The sequence below is a fragment of the Danio rerio genome, chromosome 22 (genome assembly GCF_049306965.1).
Source record: "Danio rerio strain Tuebingen ecotype United States chromosome 22, GRCz12tu, whole genome shotgun sequence".
Taxonomy (NCBI): Eukaryota; Metazoa; Chordata; class Actinopteri; order Cypriniformes; family Danionidae; genus Danio; species Danio rerio.
In genome coordinates, this window is record NC_133197.1 from 22,123,513 (window position 1) to 22,150,135 (window position 26,623).

At 38.4% G+C, this 26,623-nt stretch overlaps 1 protein-coding gene across 2 annotated transcripts; it reads right to left on the reverse strand.

Annotated features, from left to right (window-relative positions):
- Window positions 1-1,807: 1,807 nt before the first annotated feature.
- Window positions 1,808-26,586, reverse strand: chaf1a (chromatin assembly factor 1, subunit A (p150)). Of its 2 annotated transcripts, none has more exons than XM_073936616.1 (16): window positions 26,443-26,586; window positions 24,833-24,880; window positions 21,821-22,416; window positions 21,680-21,727; window positions 19,570-19,814; window positions 19,421-19,481; window positions 19,270-19,338; window positions 16,569-16,783; window positions 16,267-16,438; window positions 14,535-14,615; window positions 14,347-14,445; window positions 14,019-14,265; window positions 13,535-13,676; window positions 9,318-9,615; window positions 9,145-9,229; window positions 1,808-2,285 (listed from the first exon to the last, which is right to left on the reverse strand). In XM_073936616.1, exons 1-16 carry the CDS (start codon window positions 26,501-26,503, stop codon window positions 2,161-2,163), a joined length of 2,592 nt encoding a protein of 863 aa, XP_073792717.1. In that variant the 5' UTR covers window positions 26,504-26,586; the 3' UTR covers window positions 1,808-2,160.
- Window positions 26,587-26,623: the final 37 nt, after the last annotated feature.

The window sequence follows — 26,623 nt, forward strand, 5'->3', positions numbered from 1 at the left end:
ACACACATACATATATATACACACACACACGTGAGTGTGTGTGTTTAGAAATGTGTTGAAAAAAAATCTTCTCTCCGTTAAACAGAAATTGGGGGAAAAATAATAAATGGGAGCTAATAATTGACTTCAACTGTATAAAATCAAATATTATATGTTCCAATATAAAGACTTTTGGCCCCAACCACCTTCCATATTATTATTATTATTTTTGCAAGTTGCATGCAACCTAAATTGTATCATATTATTTGTGCAGTTTTCGAACTGCACACGCTCTTTATGTTCACCTCACACATGCAATTTTTGCACAAGGTTTGTCCATGATGCTCCTGTCCCGCTGTGCTCAAGTCATCTGATGTAGTTTGTATTTATAATCACGACATCAGGGGAGTATTCCAGAAAACAAGGCTAACTTGCTGTCACATACTCTGAACAAAACAAATTAGCTTGCTCAATGTAGACCAGTTTCTAAATCACACCTAGAAGTTAATCCATAATTCCATCATACTTCTGGTTAGCTTGTTTGATGTTAATACATTTAAATGAACGTCAGATTAAGCTAAAAATAGATTCAATTGATAGTGTCTCTTTCTGGACATAATATTTTTAATTGTGACTACATGACGCAACTCATGTAGAATATGAAGTCATTTAATTGAGCTGAGGAGAAAAAACACCAGCGCAAGACAAGAAATTTCTAGTGCACACCAGCTTAGCTAGGGCTGGACGATATGGCAAAACTGCAATCTCGATGATTATTTTCCATATTGAACGATAAATATTCTGAAATCAGTTGTTAATGCTTCCAGATTTAAAACAGTACCACAACAATGACTGAAGCCACAAAAATAAGGTCCATTAATTGGCATTAAACTTTTCTGCCAATAAATTTTTCATGACCTAAAATTTAGTACATCTCTAATATCAATGCACTTTTAGTTTCCCATTGTTGCACATTTCTGCTGTGTGATTGTCATGAAATATCATTTATCGGCTCAGCCCTATGCTGAGCTAACAAATTAAGTATAGAGGGAAAAAGTGTTTGTCAAATCGTACAATTAAGCTGTTGATTTAAAAAGCCGACACAGGTAATCAACTAGAATATCAGTAAAAGTATGTGCTACAAACCAGTGCATAATGATTAGTTCAATATCAGCCAGCTCGTACAGCTAAGCAGCGGCTAACACAGGAAGTTGGAAATACATTTACAAAGAAAAGGTGAACAATATTACACCTTTATTATTGTAGAATGACTGTAATTGTTGCAGAAGAACATTGTCAGAAGCTTGTTCCTTTATGAAACCATGCTGTATTGTCAAAAATGAACAGTGCTTGTGCTTTACACTCACCGATTTGTAGACATCAAAACGTTGTTCTGTTGCTTTTGATGTGATGTATGAAATAAAATGCATCGTCCGATAAGAGGAACCAAACTGGCTTTCACTGTGCACAAATCGAGCATTTGGAAGGAAAGACGTTTCTTGACGGCAAATTAAAAGTTAATCATTTTTTTAAATAATGCTTTATTTAAACAAGCTTTGTAAGAAACCCATTACAACTGCAAACTACGGCGCAGTTTATTTGTAACAATTAAGAAAACACTTCGCCATAAGCTGCTGGTTCCCCTTCTCGCCCCCATGCTGGACGGCCACCTACCATTTCAGCCTCTACACCGTTGCTCAAAATAACAAAAGTAGTATTTACACCGTATATAGCAGCATGGCGAGTGCTAGATTTATACAAAGCCTCTTGGAAAAGAAAACAAGGGGAAGGACCTCCGGTGGGGGTAGAAGAATGAAATAAACAGAAGTGGAATATAAAAGTGCAATATATTTCAATTGTCGTTATTTTTGAAAGACATACACCAGTTCAAGTATTCTGAGAGGAGAAACAAAAACAAAATATCTAAATTTAAAACAATGGGGCCGAGCACTCAGCATCAACGTCCTGATTGGTGTCAGAGAATCAGCAGAGCCTTTACATACTCTGAAAAAGTGGGAGCTCTCCTATGAAGAAGAGCGGTACACCAACTAACGGACCTCCACTTAAAGAAGAGGGAACATTGATTCATTCAAGGGACCTTTAATACTGTGAGATCCTTCGAATCGGGTGATCGGATTTTGAGCGTCTGGTTCATGTGCATGCAAACCCAATTGGAAGAGGTCAGGCGGTGGCAGGGGTGGGACAGGGCAAGGCGAGAGCAGCAGTTTCGGATGCACTCGTGTCCATGGGCTCTGTTTCTCGATCTGTTTGTGGCAAGGATGTGTTGGCGTCCTGTTCAGAGGATCCTGTGAAAAAAAAAAAAACTTAGTTAAAAAAAAACTAAGTTAAGTCGATTTGTCTTGTATCTGTACTTTACGTTCACTCCTTACATTTTTTTTACATGACTTTCCTTTGAATGCGTTTTGTGGTGAAATCTATATTCTCTTGTCATTTCGTAATTTGAATGCTTTTTTGATTCAATCGATCTATTTTTGTCAGCATGCCTGTATGCGGTTTTTCAACCTCTGATTACGCACCGCAGGTAGGTTGTTTATTCAGCTTACTATGGGAACGGCAAAAATGTCGAACGTGGATGAGACAGAGGAGTTAACGATGTAATATGACTGATGTCATGGTTATACTGGATAAGTTGCGTTTTGGTTCATCGGATCACAGGTAAATAAACATGCCTTTTCAAATCTGGCATTTAACCCTCTACTGCATGTATGATAAATCTATAAAAAGATAGTTGACTGTTTTTCTTTTCTTAAAATGGATTAACTTGAAGTGTTGTAAAGAATATAAATATATATATTTTGTTAAGGTACTTTATGAAATGTTGCCATATGGCAACAATGTCCAACAGTGGATCTAACTTGTACATTTCAGATTTAGAACTTTCCTTATAATTAATAATTTTGTTGTTTGAAATGACTTAATTGGTGTTGCAGTATTATAAGCTTCAACACAGAACTTTTGACACCTTATACATGCTATACTTACACATTCCAACAGCTTTCATTTATTTCATTCTTTTTTGCTGAATATTATCAAAAACAAACCTAATATTGTATCATCATGTAAACAACATGCAGTAAATACACATTTTCTCCAGTAAATACTACAACAAATAATAAGTCTAATATATCCAGATGCATCAGAATAATGTAGCTACTAGTTAACAATATTTGTTTTATACTATATATACACTATACTACACCTGTCTTATCTGCCTCTGAGCTAATTTACCTGTACTCTCTTTATCAAATGTCCATCTGCATCATTCTCATGGTCACTAAAACCCATCTCATCCTCATTTTCATCTGCAGGAAGAGCCAGTTCTGTCCTTTTCTTTCACTTACCATATAACATGGTGGTGCTCGCTAATACTCTGTTCCCTGTATTGATATCTATTCAAAAGTATTGTTGCCATTAAAACTCAATTTTATGCATAATGCAAATGCCATCAACACATGACTAATCAACATTATATTACTAGCTTTCACAACTTGTCACAACTTAAAAGTTCACAGCTGACATTGCTAGCCAGCTAACCCATTGCAATATTGCACATACCACTATTGCACAGTCTTGCCATTTGGTAACACACACATTTGATCGATTAAAAAATAAATAAAAAACTGAGTTGTGAATGTCTTATAACTTACTGGAGGTGATGTTTTAGATTTTTATTTGTGAATCTGCCATTACTTAATCCTTTGCTTTTATAGACGTTTACATTTGCATTCAGCGACTACTCACAATATACACCAGTCTGTCAGAAATCACGCTACAGAAAAACACTGCATGTCATGTGACTTAACCAAAGAACATCCTTGGCTACTCTAAGGTCTTCTCTTTCCAACAACAACAAAAAAATGTAAGTCTTAAAGAAACAGTGGCAGGGAAATGAACTTAAGTATCATGTTGCCATTTGGTTACACTGTGCAGTAGAGGGTTAAATGGGGTTAAAAACTTTATGAAAACTTTATGCATTGAGATTTATTTCCTTTGTTACAACATTTACATTTAGTCATTTAGCAGACGCTTTTATCCAAAGCGACTTACAAATGAGGACAAGGAAGCAATTTACACAACTAAGAGCAACAATGAATAAGTACTAAAGGCAAGTTTCATGTCTGTAAAGTCTAAGAAGGGATGTATTAGTAGTATTAGGAATTTTTTTTTTTTTTTGTACAGTTACTGTGATATTCAAAGAGGCAATTGCAGATTAGGAAGTGTAGTTGAGACTAAATAGTTGAGTTTTTAGTCGTTTCTTGAAAATAGCGAGTGACTCTGCTGTTCTGATGCAGTTAGGGAGTTCATTCCACCAACTGGGCAGATTGAGCGTTCGCGAAAGTGATTTTTTCCCTCTTTGGGATGGAACCACGAGGCGACGTTCATTCACAGAACGCAAGTTTCTGGAGGGCACATAGATCTGCAGAAGTGAGTGCAGATAAGAAGGTGCTAGGCCAGAAGTCACTTTGTAGGCAAACATCAGAGTTTTGAATTTGATGCGAGCAGCAACTGGCAGCCAGTGCAAACGGACTAGCAGCGGAGTGACATGTGCTCGTTTAGGTTCATTGAAGACAACTCGTGCTGCTGCATTCTGGAGCAGTTGAAGAGGCTTGATATAGTTAGCTGGAAGCCCAGCTAGTAGAGAGTTGCAGTAATCCAGTTTGGAGAGAACACGAGCTTGAACAAGGAGTTGAGCTGCATGTTCAGATAAGAAGGGTCGGATCTTTCTGATGTTATAGAGTGCGAATCTGCACGATCGAGCAGTTCTAGAAATGTGGTCAGAGAAGTTTAGTTGGTCATCAATCGTTACTCCAAGGCTTTTCACCATTTTGGATGCAGTAATTACAAATGAGTTCATATTTCCTAGTATAACATTTATATTGTTTATAGTTTTATCATACATATTATGTGTATATACACTGTAATCTTCATTTAAATATGTACGATAAATTGCAAGATAAATATTCTAGAACATCAAAAGTATACTGGGTGATTTATGAACAAAATTATAATGCAAAGGTTCAGCAACTTATCACGTTAAATAAAAATTTACGCAAAAATGCATTTAAAAGCAAAACAGCATTAATGACTTATGTAAAATATACATAATACTCTAAAAACAAACAAAACAAAAAACAAACAGTGAAATCATACGAGTGTGCCGTTTAAAGAAAATGAAGCAGCTTTAGCATGCAAAAAAGATTTGAAGTCAAATACATTACAAATATGGTTTTTATTATCAATGTATGCTAATATGTTTTGGACAAAATGTAGTTAAATTTAAGCCATTTATTAGTTGTAAAAATACAGGTCAACAAAATTATGTTTTGGAGTATATGCACAAGTATGGCAGCTGTTGTTTTTAACAGCTGTTCAGTTAAGTTGTATCCAGGTGATGACACACAGGGCAACTTTGAGCAGTGTTGTTGGACAATATTGTAGAGTGATGTTGCTTGGCTACTTCACGGCTAAAATAGGTAACAACATTTTTGCAAAAAATTAAAATAAAAAATAGAAATGCAAGTTATTTTGTATAGATGTATATATGATGTACAGTGTCGTTACCATTATGAAACTAAAACAGGTGTAGTAATTAATACTTTTTACTTAAATACAGATTTCAGGCAGTATTTCTTTACCTTGAGTACAAAAAGTGTAATCAGTACTTCAACTTTTAGCAGAGTTGTTTTAAACAGGTGTATCTGTACTTCTACTTGAGTAAAGGATTTGTGTACTTCTACCATCTCTGCTGAATGAATTAAGTGCTTAGTAGGGATGCTCATTTCAGTTAATTTTGCCAACCAAAACCGCCGCTCGTTAATCGGTTATTAACGGTTAACTGGTCAGATTACTATTAAATTATTATAAAAAAAATTAACAAATTGACGTGTCTATTTTGTGTCTGACAAATAACAACAGAGCATCTTCAGCACATGCAGTGTTTCCAACGGCATAGAAAAACAGAATAAAATAAAAAAAACAAATAAAATAAATAGGCCTGCCCTACATTATTTTCACTTAAATAATTTATATTACAAAACGAAAACACTGACTGATCCTTTTAAAGAACCGGCATAGGCTGTTTTTTTCTAATTATGTTTTTTTCTTCTGTCAAATAAAAATTGCAGACTTCCTCAAATTGCCCGCTCCACAGAAAATATGCATTTATTTAATGCCCCGCTGTTATTAAAATATCACAAAACCTTTTTGCATTTTTAATAGAAATCATTATTTTAAAGATTACGTCTTGATATTTCCTCTGACTCCCGGTTCAAGTGTGCGCGCTGCGTGGTGAAAAGACAATGACAACGCGCGCATTTGTTGACTTTTTGTTTACAGTTTTGTTGTTTAGATATAATATTGCATTTATTTGCATACATGCTTTAAAAGCTGTAAAATGAAAGCTTAAGCCCATTTGTTGTGTTTATGACGCAGATCCAGGAGGCCATCAGCATCAGCGCTGGTTTGGCATCAACTCGTCTGTATCAAACCGCAATATTTTTCTTCCATTTTGCTTCTTTGGCTTATATGTCTATAGGCACGTGTGGTCATACGTTAAGGTCCCGCGAGTTAACAAATATGTCTGATCACAGCAAACATGATTTTTTCACTCCAAAAACGTGAGGTGCACCACGCTCCCTTTGACAAGGAAAAAAGGCGCAGTCTTCATTATGTCACTATGAAACGACTGAATTAGCTGGGTATTGATAGTGCAAGAGTGTTGCTGTCTATGTAGTTACAATTGTGAAATTCAAGGTTTGTAAATTCATACAGCTCTGGATAACTTAAAACGGCGAGCACTTGTCTCTCCCATGTCTTTAAAAGTTCTCTGTAAGTGTCTTGACAACACAAACTGCTGTTCTGGGATGAGCCGCGTGCAAAACAATTGTGGCTTTTAGTAAACCATTCAAATGATGCCCTTTAACGCAAGAAGCGCATTCAATCGCCCTCTTATGCTGCCAAACTATAAATATATAAAATAATAATTTTAATAGTTTAACTAATACCATTAATTGGTTACAAATGCACCTTTTAACGGTTAATCGATTATTTTGAGCATCCCTAGTGTTTAGTTTTTAACAGCAGATTTCACTACATAAAACAATCAATAATAAAATTAAGATTTAAAGCACTGATTTAAACTAATTACAAGTGGTTATAGCGAGCAGTTTACATGAATCTAGTGATAAAAGCAAACGTACATGCACAAGTGCTCTTCCTCATGAGCATTTAGGTGTACAGGTAAAAACCATCCACAAAGACAAACCAAGCTAGGAATAAATTCATAAGAGATGGTAATGCATTTTGAAAATCTCAGAATGGACTTTTTTTTTTTGCCACATGATCATTTACTAGAAGCACTTGATGAATAAATACAATGACTGATATGGATGTCAACAGTGCTGTCTTAGATCTACACACGTCCATATGAGTAAATAGTTGTTTGGCTGTAAATCTGCTCCCAAATCTGCACTGGACATATTAAAGGGTCACGAAACACCAAAACGCATTTTTTGAGCTGTTGACAGTCGTATATGTGTCCCACACTGCTAAAAACACTATTAGGACACCTATATTTCACTAAAAAGTGTAAATTGGTTGTTTTTGCGTTATTTCAAGCAAATTCGTACTTCCTGTTTGAAACGAATTTTTGAAGCTGCGTCACGGTCATGACATAATAGCGTTGTATTCCAGCGTGCAGACTGGGCGTCTGTGCCAGAGTGTGCCTTATTACGTCTTACAGTGTGATGCATTAATGCATGAGTAAGGCTTGGTTCAAACCAATCAGCGCGCTCTATTGTGCAACTTCATTAATATTTATTAGTGTCACCGTCTTTACACCACAGAGACGCCACGTTGTGTTGGCAAAACAAGCGTGAAGTGTTGCTTTTACAGTTTGCTGCCATTAAGTTTCGTTTTCATTTTCTCTCTGTGAGAGCTTATCTGGATCACGTGTGGATTACAGTGTACGCGACGCTCGACAACAATAATTTACGTGTCTAAGGAGGATTATTGTTTACCTGAGAGCTGTTCTCATCTGCAAACGCTGAAATCCGGATTCCGGATGTAGTCTTCTCTTCATAAAGACGCGGCTCTAGTTGCTGGTGATTGTCCTGTCTCTACAGATTTGGTAAGTGAGCGACCAGTGCTCTTTGTATATTCAGTTTGTTCGTATCAAATAAGTTAACTATTGCATTGAGTGCAAACATGTTAGCACCGCATTTTGTGACCGGAATAACACACGCGGCTTTCGGACGCTACCTGGCGTGTGCATCTAAGTTTCCGGGAAATGCGGAGTTTTTTTTCTGTCATTCGTCGTGCGGTATCAAACATTGCATGAAAAATACACGCTTGCAGCAGTTCCTCGAATCAAATATCTCGTTTGTCGCGAGGGGCATGAATGAATTCCCTGAATGAAAGAGCCGAACTGCAGTTAAAGTCCGACATTTAATAATTTGGCAAATAATTCGACTACAGATGTCCATGTAGGTTAAACACCATCCCTTTCTCCTGTGTATTTTGACTGAAACTCGCGCGTGCCCAAATAGACACTCCCACACCCTCCCACTTTAGTTTCTCCGACACTCCCCCCTAAACAGAGCTGGACACCCCCACTTTTCTGACTTTTTCCAAAGAAGAGGTGTGAAAACACCCTGCTGAAACGAGGGGGTTTCATGGCCCTTTAAGGGAAAACCTGGAGAATTAAATCAGGGCATATTCATGAATGTCTATGAAGTGTTGAAGGCTTACGCCACTTAGTAGTCAGCCCAGTATATACGTTTAAGCTAAACAATTTGCAAATCCACTTCAGATAATCTAATTATGCTGTCCACAATGGACAACCCCGAATGGTAAACGGATTTTACCGAGTAAGACCTTAATTAGCTCATTCAGGTGTGTTTGAATAGGGTTAGAGCTAAAATCTACAGGACACCGGCCCTCCAGAAACAAGTTTAGTGACCCCTGGACTAAATAGAGAAATGCTTCATTATTCCTTGTATAGTTCCTTGCATGTATCATGCTAAAGCCGTATGCTCTTCATCTTATGTGAATGAAATCCATGCTAAAAATCAACCATCGATAGTGTATTGATATTTATCAATCATTTAATAGTTGTTGAATTTCCTAGCAACAAACCATACTAACCAGATTGCTCTCCAATGATGATGCAATCATCGTCTTCATCATCCTCTGTATCTGCCTGGAAGCCATCTGTCTCCATGGCCTCAGTCTAAATACAGGTAATAAACAGCAGAGTTAGACGAGATTTAAACAGATAGACCAGGATATAAAAAAATAAAAAAAGTAGAGGTTTTCACCTGTTCAGATTCACCACATTTCTTCATATACTTGGTGATGGAGTGGCTGCTGGCGCTTTTCCTCTTGTTGGAGGGTGTGGTAGAAGAGTTTGTGGTGGGCGAATTGCCCTGTGAGCCGCTATGCTCATCGCGGGTGACATTTGCCCCAGAGGTGAGGTAGCTCCACTGGCAGGGAACGGGTAAAGCCTCCTGAGAGTAACGAGCCAGAACATCTGCATGCACGTACCAGCAGCAGCGTTTAAATGTGGAGCGCTTTTCATACACGGCGTTCTCCTTGATGATACGCCTGACATGGATCCTATTCGTAAACAAAAAGCCAATATTCTTAGCAATGTGTTTTGTGTAATGTTGTACATTATTGTACAATAATAGTTATAAATTTAGTGTACATTTTTGAAGCCTGTATTATTTCTTAACCAAAAACGCTTTTAAACTAAAATTGACTTTACATAAATAAACCTCCAATTTGAGATGTATAACTTTCCTGTTACAATAACTACATGTGTAAATTAGCAATTAGTTAGTTATTGTTTTCTTTTTTCTTTTTATTTTGTATTTGAAGAAAAATCATCTCCAAAAATTCCCTTACTAAAAAGCATGCTGATTTTAGAAATTCATCTCTCCCTGCTCGAAACAGACCCAAATACTTCAAGAAGGTTAAACAACTTCATATTAGTCTGAAAATAACCTCAATGATTTTACACGAAAAATGTAAGATTTTAAGACCATTATGAATGAAATTTAAGACTTATACAGGGCTAAACACTAAGGACTTTTTATAATGGTCTGGTCATTTCTTTAAATAGTTTTTGTATTAATTGAAGGGATTTGTTACTTTCGTTATCTTTCCTTGATTAGGTAATTTAATTAGGAGAATTTGCTAATTTTAGAATGTAAGAATTTGAAAAATGTCTAACAGCTGTTCTTAATTGTATATCTTTACAAAAAAACATAACATAAATATATAAAAAAAAAAAATGAGTTGAATCATTGGTGATTGGGTTTCAGCTAGGGTTAGGGAGATAGACGATGGCATCGTCTATTCCCGATCGTCGATAGACAACACCATGCTGAGCCGGCATCACATCCTCTGCTCCGTTCCCGTCGCAAACCCGCTCACGAAAACACACACTTAGGACCCGTTTACACTAAAACGTCTTGGTTTTAAAATGGCAATTTCGAACGAAAATGATCCACATCCACATTGTTTTACCTAGCATTTCTGAACAGCCCTCCGTCCGCTCACGTCGGACAGTTGTTAAACATGATATTTAATTAATCTAGTCTCTATGTAACAACTCTTCGGTCTTTTGAATCTATCAGGTAACGCGTCACAGCGTCAGTACACTGCTTTAGTCTTTCACACTTGTACTAAGTAATTTTAGTGAAAACCTCAGATACTGTTGGTTGGTTGCTGTTGGTTTTACACCTTTTTTACCAAGTTTGTCGACGCTATTATAACGACACTGGTCACTCTGTCTATTCATGCCAGAGTCCTGCGGAAAAAGTGATAGACAAGTGCTAATTTGTGTGTAACTTATCTTAATTTATTTTGGATTTGTTTATGGGTAGTTGAAACGGTAGGCTACAAATCATTATTTTGTTATGAATGAATTAATTATTCATAATTAATTAATTCACCTCCGCCTATGACGATGCCATCAACCATCACAATATTTCACACTAGACATCATACTATGCCAAATTGGTCGACATCACCCAACCCTTGTTTTAGCCGATTGGGTACATTTACTTGGACACAGTAAAACTAAGATTTGTTAAAAATTATTTAAGACCTAAAACACAATATTTCAGAGAATTTAAGACTTTTTAAAAACTAAAATTTTGTTTTTGAAATTTAAGACATTAAGACCCCGCGGATACCCTGCTTTAAAAGCAAGTTTTTTTCTTCTGCGTTAAGAGTGTACAGATAATCTGATGTTGCCTGTGTGCAGACGCATACCCTTCGCCACAGTCTGATGCGCACTTCTAAAAAGTAACTACATGTTGCAGCTACACAGCACAAGATATGATTGGTTAGCTTGGTAGTGGCGATGAGTGTAGGTGTGGGCGGAGACAAGAGCAGAGTGAGGCCGGTGGCACGAGTGTTAAACAAGTGTGCAGTCACACAGAGGAGCATCAGATGGATACCTCTGTTTAGTGTTTACTTTATAATTAAAGTTGTTGCACGTTGAGTTTGAGCTACTTGTACAGTAAGTTAGTATTGCAAGCGTCTACATTGTAAACAAGACACCCACTAAAAAAATTAACAGGCGGAACATAGAAACCCCACTACCAGCTAAAGTTTCAGAAGAGTTATTGTTAGCACAACACAAACAAAACACAGAAGAAATAATGCACGGCTACATGCAAGGCTTGCGGCATGGGATACATCGATCACTCAACACAGAAGTATAAAACAGCCTTAAGCCTAAGGGTGCTGTCACATCTGTAGTTGGGCTCATTTGATCCGGATCAAGGGCAACAAATGATACATTGTAGCATATCTCTGCCATTTTTGGGTCCTTTTCACACCACACTGATTGCTTTGGTCCAAACCAGTTGAAAAGAACGAAAATGCAGTCATGTGACAAAACCCTCATCACTCATTGGCCAGATGTTATTGAACGCATTTTCTAAACTACTTTTCAATTGGTCAGAATTAACTAGCAAGAAAATGCCAATGGAACTCCCGCAAGTAAACAAACTGAGACACAAAATGTCACTTTTTACTATAGACGACTGCCCTTTACATTTTGAGGATGAGGCCGTACTCACACTAGGTACAGTTGCCTCGAACCGGGCCAAAGCACGCTTGTCCCCCCTCACTTCTCCCTCGACGGCCCGCACTCACACCACAATCGGGCCTCGGCACGCTTACGTCATTGCTGCTGCGCTGTTCAGTAGAGAAGCGCTCTCGCTCAGCACAGTGGAGATTTCTCTAGTTATATTGTTTTAGTCGTTTGATATGCAGTGATATGCAGTCAAATATTTCGCCAAACAGTCCTTAGGGATGCGGTGACATGCAGTCAGATATTTCGCCAAACAGATCCGCCACTTATGGCGCTTGTAAACAGTCATAAAGCCCTCGTGCTGTAGGAATGAGGAGGTCTGCTGAAGGTGCGCAGCTGTCGTGCTGTGAGGAGTTTGCGTTCACTGAACAGTAAAAATGATTAATAAATCTATATGAAACAGTCCCTTAAAAGTCACGTCTCGCTTTCAGTTTTCAGTTTCAAGTAAACCGTGCTTAGGCACACCTCTACCAACCGGGCCAGGGACGGCCAAGTGAACCGTGCTTGAGCCCGATTCAACCCGATTCACACTTCTCAAACGATCCGGGAAACGGGCCTGGGCACGGTACGGATGGCATAGTGTGAGTACGCCCTGAAGCGTGACTGCGGCTAAAAAAAAAAAGTTTAATGCATCACTAATGGTGAAGGCACATCGCAAGTCACTTCAGAAGGAAGTGTAAATTAATTTAGATAACTGTGATATGGCCATCTTCCAGAAATATTTCCAACAATCCATCAGGAAATGTTTTTCCCTCTCTCTGTCTTTCTCCATTTAATATTGTTGGTAAAGTGCTGTCAACAAATATTTTTTCCTCCACACCACCTAAAGATGGGGCCGTGTATCGGACTACGGCAGCTGGATTAGTCCAAAAAGGCGCAGTAGTTTTTTTGATTGGGTCTATTTTAGTTTGGATCATATTCTCAACCACAATCGAACCGTTCCAGGGTTCGTTTGAAAGCGTACTGTGACCACCTCTTCAAGGCAGGTGTGAAAACACTATAACTCACTTTTATTTCAGGGGACTATATTTATGATATAAAAGAAAATGTGTGCATAATGAAATCTAATTTTATTGACCTTATTCTGACTTTGTTGAAGGAACTAGGACAGGGGTGGGCAAACTCGGTCCTGGAGGGCTGGTGTCCTGCACAGTTTAGCTCCAGCTCTAATCACACACACCTGCTTATAGATTTCTAGTGATCTTGAAGTGATCTCTGATTAGTTTGTTCAGGTGTGTTTGACTAGTGTTGGAACAAATCTCTGCAGGGACACCGGCCCTCGAGGATCAAGTTTGCCCATCCCTGAACAAGGATGATGTTACAGTCTGCATGCCCTATGAAATGACATCACTACATAACTCTATAGAATCTGTTTTGCATGATGACGTAACCCCTGAGGATCAGTATGGCTGTGAACTGATTTACCTGGGTGGAATGCTCTCTGTCGTATTGAGAAGGCTTTCTGTGGGCGAGGAGGTTTGTTGGCGACAAAACTCGAGGAACTCGGTGATTATCACCTTATTGCTATTCACATTCCCATGCAGCAATGGCAGCAGCATTGTAAGCACTGGAGGGAAACGAAAAACACAATAAATGAATTATTTAACACGAGTCTTTTCAATTGTCATTATTCATTTTTTAGGTGTCAATTTTCACTGGTAATTTTCAATGCTTTCCTGCACAGCTAATGGTGTGAATGTCTTGCTTTGTAAACTAATGAAGGTGAAAATGTCATCATAGCTTTGTTCTTGCATCACACTTGAACATTGTTTAAGGTTCAGATAAACAAAACTGTCGAGCAATGAATAAGAAATTGTCCAGCAAATTAAGACAGCAAAACAGAGTTCAGTTAAGTAGTCTTCAGGTTTTACTGTATAATATCTGATACCCAAGTCAAGCATGTACTCACGTTTCTCGTTCCTCTGCTGGCGTGAGGCGTCTTGTTCAGGGGTGGAGGCCTCATCTTTAGATAAAGGCTCCAGCATGCAGACAGCGTATGGTTGCAGGAAGTCAGGCAAAGGCTTTTCTCCTTCCCAAAAGCAGCCGCGTACCACAGCCTCCAAAACCTTCACCTTCCCTTTAGACATCAGCTCATTCTCCCATTCACGAGCCTTCATCCTCTGACGCACCTTCTGCTTCTCTGGGTCTCCACCCTCCTGCAAGAGCAGACCATTAGCATTGAGACATGACCAAATGGGGCAATTAAAAATGGATGATTATAATTAACTTTTAAGTACCTCATCTTCAAGTGCTCCTTCCCCTTCTGAGAGATAACCATGGGGCACAAAAAACCCATCATCATCATCGTCGTCCTCTCCTGCTTCGTCGTCGTCATCCTGGAGCAAAAAGCCAGATTAACATCTCCATGTTCAAATATGTAAACCACAGCTAGTTTGTAGCAGTAGAGTGATGTCAGATCGCTCACCCCCTCACTGTGTGACAGAGACTCTCCTGGCTCCTCCTCCTCCCACTCTTCATCACTGTCCACCTCATAATCCAGCAGATCCTGATAAAGACACAGAAATCACCTAGAATTTGTCAATTTAGGTTCCTAGGAAAGCACATTAAAAACAAAATAAGCTTTGGTAAACAAGATACAAATGTCACCACAAAAGTTGAGCTACTAAGACAATTTTGTGTTGGGTGAAATTGACATACACTCACTGGACACTTTATTAGGTACACCTGTCCAACTGCTCCTCTCCAACTGCTTGTTAATGCAAATTTCTAATCAGCCAATCACATGGCAGCAACTCAGTGTATTTAAGCATGTAGACAGGGTCAAGATGATCTGCTGCAGTTCAAACCGAACATAAGAATGAGGAAGAAAGGCGAATTGAGTGACTTTGAACGTGACATGATTGATGGCGCCAGACGGGCTGATCTGGGCATTTCAGAGACTGCTGACCTACTGGAAGTTTCATGCACAACCATCTTTAGGGTTTACAGAGAATGGTCAGAAAAAGTGAAAATATCCAGTGAGCGGCAGGTCTGCGGGTGCAAATGGCTTGTTGATGCCAGAGGTCAGAGGAGAATGGCCAGACTGGTTCCAGCTGATAAAGGCAACAGCAACTCAAATAACCCCTCATTACAACCAAGGTAAAAAGAGCATCTGTGAACAAACAACACGTCCAACCTTGAAACAGATGGGCTACAACAGCAGATCACACCGGGTGCCACTCCTTTCAGCTAAGAACCAGAAACTGAGGCCACAATTAATTAACATAGGCTCACCAAAATTGGACAATAGAAGGTTGGAAAACCGTTGCCTGGTCTGATGAGTCTCAATTTCTGCTGTGCCATTCGGGTGGTAGGGTCAGAATTTGGCATCAACAACATGAATGCATAGATCCATCCTGCCTAGCATCAACGGGGGGGTGGTGGTGTAATGTGTGGGAGATATTTTCTTGGCACACTTTGGGCCCATTAATACCAATTTAGCATGGTGTCAACGCCACTGCCTACTTCAGTTTTGTTGCAGACCATGCTCATGCCTTTATGCCCACAATCTGCCCATCTTCTAATGGCTATTTTCAGCAGGATCACACGCCATGTCAAAGCGTGAATCATCTCACAGTGGTTTCTTAAACATGACAATACTGTACTCGCACAACACAACACTGACCTCCAGTCACCAGATCTCAATCCAGTAGAGCACCTTTGGGATGTGGTGGAACGGGAAATTCGCATCATGGATGTGCAGCTGACAAATCTGCAGCAACTGCGTGATGCTATCATGTCAATATGGATCAAAATCTCAAAGGAGTATTTCCAGCTTGTTGAATCTAGGCCACGAAGCATTATGGCAGTTATGAAGGCAAAAAGGGGGTCCAACCTGGTATTAGAGGGATGTAACTAAGAAAGTGGACGGCGAGTGTATAAACAAGTGGTAAAACAAAAACTGAAATTATGATTTATGTTAACTTGTGTAATATTTATGATTTACAAGAGCATCATTTATTGTTTTCGGGAAAATAGGCATATTCATAGGTTCCTTACTACAAACACAGAATGTTTTAATTTTAAGTAATTTGTTTTGCCATTAAAGGGAGTTTGCTGTTATTGTACAGGCCAACTAAGATGGGATCCAAAATTTTTGCTAAAAAAGTTATGCATGGCAATTTAAAAAATGCAAAAAAATTGCCATGTTTTTTTACCTTGTCCAGCCTCAACGGGCAGCGTGGCGAGATGTGGGTGCTTTTTTTGCTCCAGGTTCCCCAATAAGCTGGCCGATAGTTGTCATGGAAATGCAGGAGCTTCATGCGGCCGTAACGACTGCGGTCTGGTCCATCATCTGCCTTCTGGCTCTCAGTTATGACCACACAGTCTCTAATAACACAGAACATACACCAAATAAAATGTCTTTTGACATCCCTCTAACAAATGCAGCTGACAGTGTTCTGCACGAGTATATATTGAATACAAACAAATCCAAGCAACAGGCTCAGTGTGGCTTTACCCTTGTGCACTATGCCTGGGTCTGGTGGGACCTGAACTGCGAGGTTTGTGCCCTGTCCAGTCCTTCAGTCCATTCAGAGTACTGTCGGGTTGGGCAAGATAGCGGTCCAGGTCCTCTAGCACAGAGTCTTCACATTGTACTCGAGTTAGCGGTGCCAGAGACATGTGTGCTTTGATCTCAAACGGAGCAAACTTCCCGCAGGCAGAAGCCAGAGTCTGAAACACAAGAACATACAAAAATGCCTACATTAACACATTACTTGACAAAATGGCCAAAAAGAACAAATACTATGAATGTTAATGATTGATTATTTCAAACATTTTTAACAGAACAAAAAAAACTGGTTTAAAACAAGTCAAAGTTGAGTGAAGGACAATTTTTAGATTTGAGTGAACTACCTTTTAAAGACGCATCTTAATCAATTTGATCACTGATTACAGGGTTTAATTGAAGCTTTTTATTATTCATGTTTTTATAAATGTATATTACAAATATCATATGACAACTGCATTTATTGATGAGCAACATTCCAACCTAAAACATAGCAGCCTGTACTTGGTTAGCTAATAAGAACAGTGTAGGGCAGATATAGACTCAAACTAGGGCCTAAAGGGCCAAAGTTGGCCCATGATAATCTTTAATTTTGCCATCCACTAAGAAAAGAGGCAGAATGTTGGGGGTAATGCTTTTAAAACACATTGTCATTTCTAATTTTAACACCAAAAGACGTGACACCTCAATTTATTGTAATTTGAGCGTTGCGTTACAATTTGAATATGTTTGGGTTTTTATGCTGCTATAAGGAACATCTGCCATTTACACAATATAAATTGTAAAGACGCGATACTGCATCATTAAAATGCTATACGAGTGTAGTCTACACCATAGCCCTCTATGGCTCTGGCCCACGTGCACTAGGGCTGGGCGATATGGACAAAATATCATATCTCTGTATTTTTAGGACGAACGATGGCATACGATATATATCCGGTATTTTCCCATAAATGGTCACTTTAGAGTCAAAGCCTTTATTAAAACTTTATTAAACATTTTTGAGCAAAATATATTTGTTTACAAATAAACAGCTGCACAAAAAAATAACAGCTGCACAAAATCTTCGATAAAAACATAGTACGGGTTTTTCTCCTGCTTAAAACTACAAGTTGCACAACATTTCAAATTATAAAAAAATGATTGATAAATAAATCAAGTACAGTTTTTTTTGCCTGCTTAACACTATACACAGCTCTACTGTGCTGTTGTGCAAACAACAAAGTAAACAGAACCATAGAAAACAGCTACATTGTCAGAGCAAAAAATTTACACTTAAATAGTAACACTACAAAACGTATTGTAGGATAGAAAAGAACCACATAGAATGTAAATATGAAACACAGTATTTTATGTCACAATTACAGTGTTTTTATAAGTAATCCTGTATAGCAGTTTTGTGATTTACAAACAACAATTCAGCTGTATGTTTTTGCACAATTATTAAAAAGTGCACATATCGAAGACGTCTAAAAACAAGTCTTTCACTCCATGTAAAAAAACACAGTTTTTTTGTTTTTGACTAAACTATTTTTACTAAATATTAAAGGAGATGAAAACGAATAGACTGTAGATATGAAAAGTAACGAAATAGTTTCAGAGTACTGTGATTAAATGCTGGTTAAGCATATAAGAGCTAAATGTGTTTTAATGTAAATGTAAAGAAGAGAATGTAATAAATACTGAACTTATAATCAGTGAATATGAGGTGGTTTCACTTTCAAAATGCGGTATAAATTTGTCCCATTTAGGTATTTTTAATTCTTTTGAACACATTCAGGTGCTGCTTGTCAATTTGACAAGGTGTCTACGTTCGTTCTTGTATGAATATTCTACGTTCAAATATTGTATGACTCTTGGAGTGAATTATTCATTTGCGTATGCGCTTATTTGTGCAAGTGGAGCTTGCGTGCTACCTTGGAGTGGTTTATTTTGCACAGAATGCACACATGTGGCTTTAAACCATATCGACATGAAAGATACTAGATAATACCGTACGGCGTTGGGGAATCATATTGATACATCCCCAGAACCCGATATACCACCCGGCCCTAACATGCACTTAACCACAAATGCGGAAAGAGCAGAAGTTTGTGAGGGATTTGAACTTGCTGAAAAAAGCGGCGCTCATCATGTTTTCAACACAGTTTTGGATGAGATGGGTGAATAGCCCTAAAGGCATGGTGCAAGTAATAAATTATTATTTAAAAATACCCTATCTTCATGGTGACGCGGCGCCGCCTGTTGAGTACGCCTAATTATGGACGATATGAGGCTATGGCAGCTGTTGTGGAGCCCTTCAAATGGGACAGGTAAAGAAATCATATTTTCCACTAATATCCACATATTCAGTTGCATAAGTAGAGGGTTTGCATAACCCTCTGTTGCATAGGCACACACAATTCACACACTCTGTTCTTGCACCATGTAAAGAAAATGTGTCTCGAGTTTCTGATCATCTGATCGGCCTTTGTAGATATTGCAAATCAATCCCCCCACCAAGCGATTATCGGCCAATAGTGATCGGTGACTGACTACTCGATCTGAGCATGGTCCTTAACACTTCCGGAGGTTGTTAAAATTGTTTTTGATTAAATTTTATTTACAGTTTATGTGCTTATGGGGGTGTAAATGCTTATGTGATTCTTACCTTTGGTGCCAACTGGGTCTTGGGCTTTTGCAGAAACCGTGTAATCTCAGCCTTCTCAGCTTTAATTCGCTAAAACAGATGCAAAAATGCTATGAGGGCCTGCACAGCTTGCCAAAGTCACATCCAAGACTCTCAGCAATGAAACACTCACATCTTTCTCTTCCTTTAACCGTTTTTCCTCTTCCTTCTTCCTTTTCTCTTCTAGTTTGGCCCTAAATAAAGTTTAAAACAGAGTTAAATTCTCAAATTAGGGTAAACCCCATCGCAGTTTCCATTGTGGTGAAACACTGGGTCACTTACTCAATTTTCATCTGCCGTTGCTCTTCTTTAGCTTTTAATTTATCTGCTTTTTCTTTTTCGTCCCTCTCCTTTTTTTCCCGCCGCTCCTTTTCATCTTTCTCCTTTTTCTCTTTTTTCTCCCTCTCCTTCTCCTCCTTCATCTTGCGGGCCTCCTCTTTCTTCTTCTCCTTGGCAGCTTTGGCCTCCTGTTTCAGCCGTTCTTTCTCATCCCTCTGTCGCTGCTTCTCCTCCTGCTCTTGAACACTCTGAGGGACAAAAAGACAAAGGGCTATTCAGCTGAAGCACAAAATTCCACAGCGACAACAATCAATTCACCTTTAACTCTTTAACAATTGGATCAAATTTGAGGGACGGGGAAAAAATGCATTAACCTCTAAAGGCCAAACTTCAGCCATTCACAGCAACTTTACTGGTTTTGTGATTAAACTCAAAGCTTCACAGTCATTGTAGACAGACTGTGCAAACATTTCTCATTCATTCAATGTAGGTCAATCTTCTGGCATTACTGTTTTCAACAAATTATAACCACATCTAAAGAAATAGTTACATTTACTCAGCCTTCACAAACCAGTTTGAGTTTCTTTTTTCTGTTGAACAAAATAAATAACCTTAAAAAATTACTTCCACAGTATTTGCTGTTTCTGCTATGGAAGTCAATGTTCACAGGTGTTCAACAAAAAAAAACTAGATAGGCTCCAGCGCAGCCTACGCGTGGATGCATAGCTCTCTCCATGGCTGACGCGCACCTCTCAAAAAATGTAACTACATCATGTAGCAAAGACGCTTATCGCAAGCTTTGTGATTGGTCGGCTTGGTAGCGCTGACAAGTGTGGGCAGGACCGAGTGCCGCGCGAGCTATAGATGGAAACTGGTGTTTTGTGTTTACCTTATGATTAAAGTTGTTGCATGTCCCCCAGTTCCCACGAAACAAAAACAAAACACCAGCGAAGAAACAGGACACAGAGGAACATAAAAACCTCACTGCCATCTAGCGTTTCGGAAGTGTTATTGCAGAGCAACACAAACAGCGCGTAGAAGCATAAATGCATGGCAACACGCAAGGCATGCGCCGTGGGTTACGCCGATCACTTGAAGCAGAAGTATAAACCAGCCTTAGAGGTGCTTTCACACCTGTAGATTGATTGTTTTGTTCTGAAACAGGGATTAAAATTGATACAATGTTGCTCTTTGTTCTTGGTGCAGTTCGCTTTCACAGGGCAAAGTCTTTAAATGGAACAAAACAGTTAAAACAAGTCACGTATGAGTAAACTTATTGCATTAGTCAAGAGTTCTACGGTTTATTTTTGAGAGTCCCGCTCAGCTGTCATGTGCTGTTATTTGAATTAATGACGATGAGCAGTAAAACATAAGGAAAAAGTTGGAGTTTAATTTTAAACGATGACAGCCAGACATCATCGCCATATATAAATTAGAGGTAAAACTTTCTAATACAGAGCCGCTGGCTAGAATTATGCATTACAGGCTTTACGTTATTCACCTTATTCTTACCGTACGAGCGAGCGCAGCCACTTAAATTGTTTTGGCTCAAGACTTCCACTCTCATTCACTTCCATCAAATTTTAGAAGTTAAAAACAGCTGGTTATGCTGCTTGATGTTGCAAACTGACATTTTTCTATTATATGATTATGCTATGTTTGTATAATTATGCAAATGCTTGTTTGTAGAGCAAGTAGTATAACCGTTTTTGACAGATTTATTATTCCTAGTCATTTTTCCCGTAGGGAGCTTAATCGAAAGTTCTAAAACAAACGAGAACGAGAGCACTTCCGTATTGAAAAATAAGGTCAATAGAAAGAAATAACTGAGACAGCAGTTTGTTTAATTTTAACAACAGATAAACAGCTCCCGTTATTATTGGCATGCTTTCAGTTTCGTATTCGACATGAAATGCACATTTACCAGCAAAAATGACCTACATTTACATTTTACATTAAGCAAACCTAAGATAAAATATGATAAATACCGCATTATTACATAATTAAAAGTATAATTGTAATGGAAATGTCTAATATTTAGCAATATTACATTCAATATATAAATTTTCTTTCTATTTGTGTTGTTTGAGAAACATTGTTTTGTTTTTTTTACCTTAAGGGATCGTCTCTTCACTTTATTAGCTGCATTTATCCGTGATGTCTGCAACAACAACAAAAAGAGATTGCACTAATCAATAGATTGCACGATAACAGAAGCGTTATATGATATGAGTAATAACTCCTATCTACTCACAGAAGCAGGGGTGGTTGGAGCACTTTTGCTGGGCTCTGGTGAGCTCGCGATCACAGAGGCGGAGCTGGTGGACCCTGTGGACAGCACAGACTCATTCCCATGACTGACTTCAGCCTCCTGCTGCTCCTCTTCCTCCTCCTCCTCCTCAGTGTCAGAGTCCTGAGTGATGTCCAGAAGCGGGAGGGCATCTACATCTTCAGCTTCATCCTTTTCAGTCTCCTCCTCTGTCAGTGGTATAGTCGGTTCTGTAGATTCTGTAGTACCTTCAGAGGTCTTTGTTTTCTCTTCACTAAGAGGGCAGGTGGCAGCGATAGGAGGTGCCGGCTGCTGTTTGGCAGAATCGTTTGAGTCTTCAGTTAGGTCGATAGTGGCTTCAGGGGCTGAGCGGAGCGGGGAACGCTTCCGCCGACTCATGAAGCAATCAAGAGGACCACGGCCGTTCACCAGAGCCGGGCCATGGTGCGAGATGGAGGAGCTGTCCTGATCATTTTCCTGATCACTGGGTTCAGAACACTTGGGAGCAACGGGACCTTTGGTTCTTTTGGGCTCATTGCATTCCTTGGGTTCAGGGTTGAGCCTTTTGAAAGGCAGACGTGCTGAAGGGAGGTGACATTGTTAGATGTGTAAGAATCTAAATATCATATGCATGTTTATATGGAAAAACAAGTCTTTTATCAAAGAAGGTCCATACTGACTCCAAAAACACATACTGATGAGATCAGGGCCTGGTGTGTGGACTTTGGGGGGTTTTATGACAAGTTCACATGTTGATTGGTCAATTTGAATGTCTCAGCATTTGGGCTTTAGTCACATGGTCAAGAAAGATACAAAATATGTGTAAAACTCTGCCCTGGCTCTTTCCCTGTCTTTTCCTGGTCTGTGCTCTTCTGCTCTGCTCCTCTCCTCCTCTGGAGTCTATCTTCTCTGCCTCTTAGAGGCCTACTTACTCTCTTTGTCTCTCCCTCCCTGTGTCTCTCCTTCTACATCTGGTAACTTTAATTTTACATTTAAGCTGTGTAAAATTCATATCATATGTTTTATTTAATATGTTATCATTTTATACAGTTATTTTGTAATCAATTCAGTTGTAACCATAGCAAGTTATTGTGATTAAATCATTTCATTTTTAAGTATTTGTAAATTACTTTTTAACATCAACATTTAATTGTTCCATATTGCAATACAATACGATCACATAATATCAACACTCTCTCACATTTTAACCTATTAATACTGCCCTTATTTCTGTATTAGGTATGAGATTGCAGAAAAATGGTTTGACTAGAAATGTACTGTTTTTTACCATCATGCTGATAACTCTTTAGTCACTCTGCAGAACTACAATTCAAACAAATATTAATTATTCACTTTCATAGTCATGTTTAACGCCTGTCTAACGCCTCTGTACACCCTGCTCTCTGGTTTAGGAAAGGCTTTCCTCTCCACACCAGATATCTCAGTCCCAGTGGAGTTTTTTCATCAGCAGCGAACATTGTAAATGTACAAAGACCTCAGCTTATGCCAGAGAACAGATATGCTGATATTTCTTTTTTTTATATTATCCCAGCACAGTCAAAGCTTTAGTTGTTTTATATTAATGGGTCTTCATTATTATTTTGAAAAATATGTGCAGCATTTAAGAAAAAATTAAAGGGCTCTTCACCTTAAAATTGTTTCAAATAATTTTGTTAAAAAATCATGACTAAAACGTGAGATTAGTATCATGAATCGTATCACATCGTGAGTCAAGTGAATCGTTACAACCATACTACTAAACCTTTTGTGAACCCAGAATTGGTAAACATAGTAGTTAAAAAATTTTTTTGCCATACCAAATTATTGTGGGGCATTGTTTGATTACCATTGAACCACTGAAGTCACAGCTGCTTTTCCACTTTTTTGCCAAACATTTCTAAGAACAGTCAGGTAAAGTTCCGGTTGTGTTTCCATGTGAGCCTGGAATGACGCGGCACGAATACAAACCATTCTCAGGCCAGAATTCTAGGAATAGATAGACAACTGTGCTGAACCGTGCTAAAGTGGTAGAGCACATTCACACATGAATGCCGTCATCACTCTGTTGCCTGGCTGCCAGTTTCTCCATAGTCAGCCAGGCGGAAGAGTGCTAACTTTATTTTTTGTTATTCAACAAACTAAATATCAGAAAAAGAGAGTCCCAAAAACAGAAATATCTGATTATGCATGTAGCTGTTTACGTTACCAACATTCCAAAGAGTTTCATTATCAGCACCACAGTAGAAACTGGAACTACTCTGACTGGCCCAGATCAGCATGGAATGGTTAGGCAAACGGAACCATTCAGCCAGACAGTGGAAAAGCAGCTATGGATTGTTTTGACAATGATTTTGTTTACTGTGTACAGTAATTTTCATTTTTGGATGAACTATGCCTTTAAAATGGACGTAAGGTCATTTACACAAGCAACAGTTACAAAAGATAAACAGCCCTTAATAAAGGTTAATATAAGAATAACTTGTATATTACATCCTCTATTTTAACTTAAGTGTTACACTGATGCCAAAAGAACTTTTCTGTTAAAGCTTTAATAAAAAAAGTTAAATATTGCAACCTTTAAAGAATTAACCTAAAAATGGTAGCATGCTTTTAGATTTATAAACATAAATTTTCACTGATGGCCTTTTGAATGGATAATGTGTGTTATACTGCTTACTTTTCTTGTGTGTGTGTGTTTAATATATATATATATATATATATATATATATATATATATATATATATATATATATATATATATATATATCTGTGTGTGTGTGTGTGTGTATAAGAAAAGTAAGCCAATATACTCGAGTATCTTGCACTTTTACACAATTACAATGCATTTTGGCTATAAAGAAATTGTAGAATAGTATAATCAAAAACTTAAATTATGCATTGGCTCTGGTCCTAAATGCATGACTAAACCAAACAAAATATATTTTGTAGCATGTCATAACTTCAATAGCCTAAATTCCCAAAACTAATGTTGTTTACCTTGAACAAGCTTCTTGTTGGTATTAGCTTTGCCCACACAATCCATATCTGAAATAAACAAAAGGTGTTAAGTCAAATGCTTAACAAACACAAGTACAAATAAATCAAATGACATTAATGTGACATGAACTTTGACAAATCGCAAAAATCAAAACTTGTCAGAAAACATGAGTGTTTGTTGTCAAAACATGTCTCGTCATAACAAAGGTGATTGCTACGTCTGCATGCTAACTACTGACAGTCACAGTCGAACATGACCTCACTTTTTCTCTTTTCTAGCATAAACGGTAAACCTTCAGGTTTTGAGTGTCAAGAAGCTTCAAGATAAAGTATTAAGAGTTGGAAGAAGGCAATAGACGCAAACAGGGTGATAATGTTTATTTTTAATCTCCCGCCATTCAGCGAATGATGGTTTGCAGGCCTGTGGCGACTGAGTTTGGCTACTGAACCTGAGCCATTAACTTAATACATTAACACTAGACTGAAGAACAATGAACCAGTTGAAGCTCAAAATAACAGGTGTGAGACATTTTTTTAGAAATACTCGAGAATAAAGGGAAAACAAACAAAATACGAGATTAAATGCACATTTTAGAAGTAAAAACTTAATTGTCAATAACAAATCCGACCGAATAGCTCACTTGCTAATGTGCTAATTTAGATTATAAAACTTTCGACAACCACGAAAACTACAAGCAAACAAAACCTTAATAGCATTTTTATCATTTTCAGAGACAAATATCCAATAATAACCTTTTTCTGAATAACTGAAAGGTAAAATATGTTTTTTTCAGTACTATTGTCCACTTAAATCATTCATCTGCGTTGAATTACGACATTCCTATCGATGTAATTAATCAGTAAATAATGTATTTTACAATAAAACCCAGACCTCTGCGTGGAGTGGAGGCCAAAGGCTCTTCGGCCGCGAGCATCACGACCACCATCCGCGCGCCCTTCGGCTCCGTGCGCTCGCGCTCGCTCACACTGGAAATCTTACACGGAAACGGGGAGCGCGATTTTGGACGTCTTACACAGCTTCTTACGGCCACTCATCGACTCCACGACTTTTCCAGGGTAACGTTAACTTGTCAACCGCTAATTCGACAGGTTTCTGTAACTTTTGGAGGTTTAATTTGTTGTTTTTTTCGTGTGTGATCCTGCTCCCCGCGTTCCCGTCTCATCCCCGGCCAGACTCCCTCGCGCTCCCCGCTCAGAATTGGCGGGAGCTTGCCGCTGGCCTGGATCGAAAGCTGTGATTGGTCAGTGGGGCACTACGTCGTATGAACGAAGATACACGTTATTGGCTGATACTCGTAGTCCTGCCTTCCAACACGTAGCTTTGAGCTGCGATTGAACAATGAGTATGATTCTCGAATAGGATTGGCTTGAAGCAAATAATAAGTCAAAAAGTTATTCCGTGCAACTGCTTTGACTTGGTAATTTTTGCGGCAGATTTTGTTAGTTTCACGAAGCGAAAACCGTTTTGACAATTACAAAGTTATTATTTTCTCCCAATAAAACAATGGACAGCAAATAATTAATTGTTATTTGAACTAGCAGTCCTTTAAAGGTAGTTTAAAACAAACCATCACGTTGTATCTCAGTACCTGCTTCTAACATTTGGTAAAAAGTAACACGCTTCTGCAAAAAATAGCAGAAACGTGTCATATTTATCAATTGCCACAGGGCAGGAAAACTGGTAAATTATCTAGTCACAAGCGCAGATACCACACCTTTGATAGTTTTGCGATGGGGCTTGTAGTCTTTACCGCTTACAATTTCTGTCCG

Excerpts from the sequence above, each read along its gene's own strand:
- chaf1a (XM_073936616.1), bottom strand. The coding sequence starts at position 26,503 with ATGACACGTTTCTGCTATTTTTTGCAGAAGCGTGTTACTTTTTACCAA. Across the intron at positions 22,417-24,832 it reads CAACAAGAAGCTTGTTCAAG|CACGTCTGCCTTTCAAAAGG; the intron begins GTAAACAACATT and ends ACCTCCCTTCAG. Across the intron at positions 19,482-19,569 it reads CAACGGCAGATGAAAATTGA|GGCCAAACTAGAAGAGAAAA; the intron begins GTAAGTGACCCA and ends AACTTTATTTAG.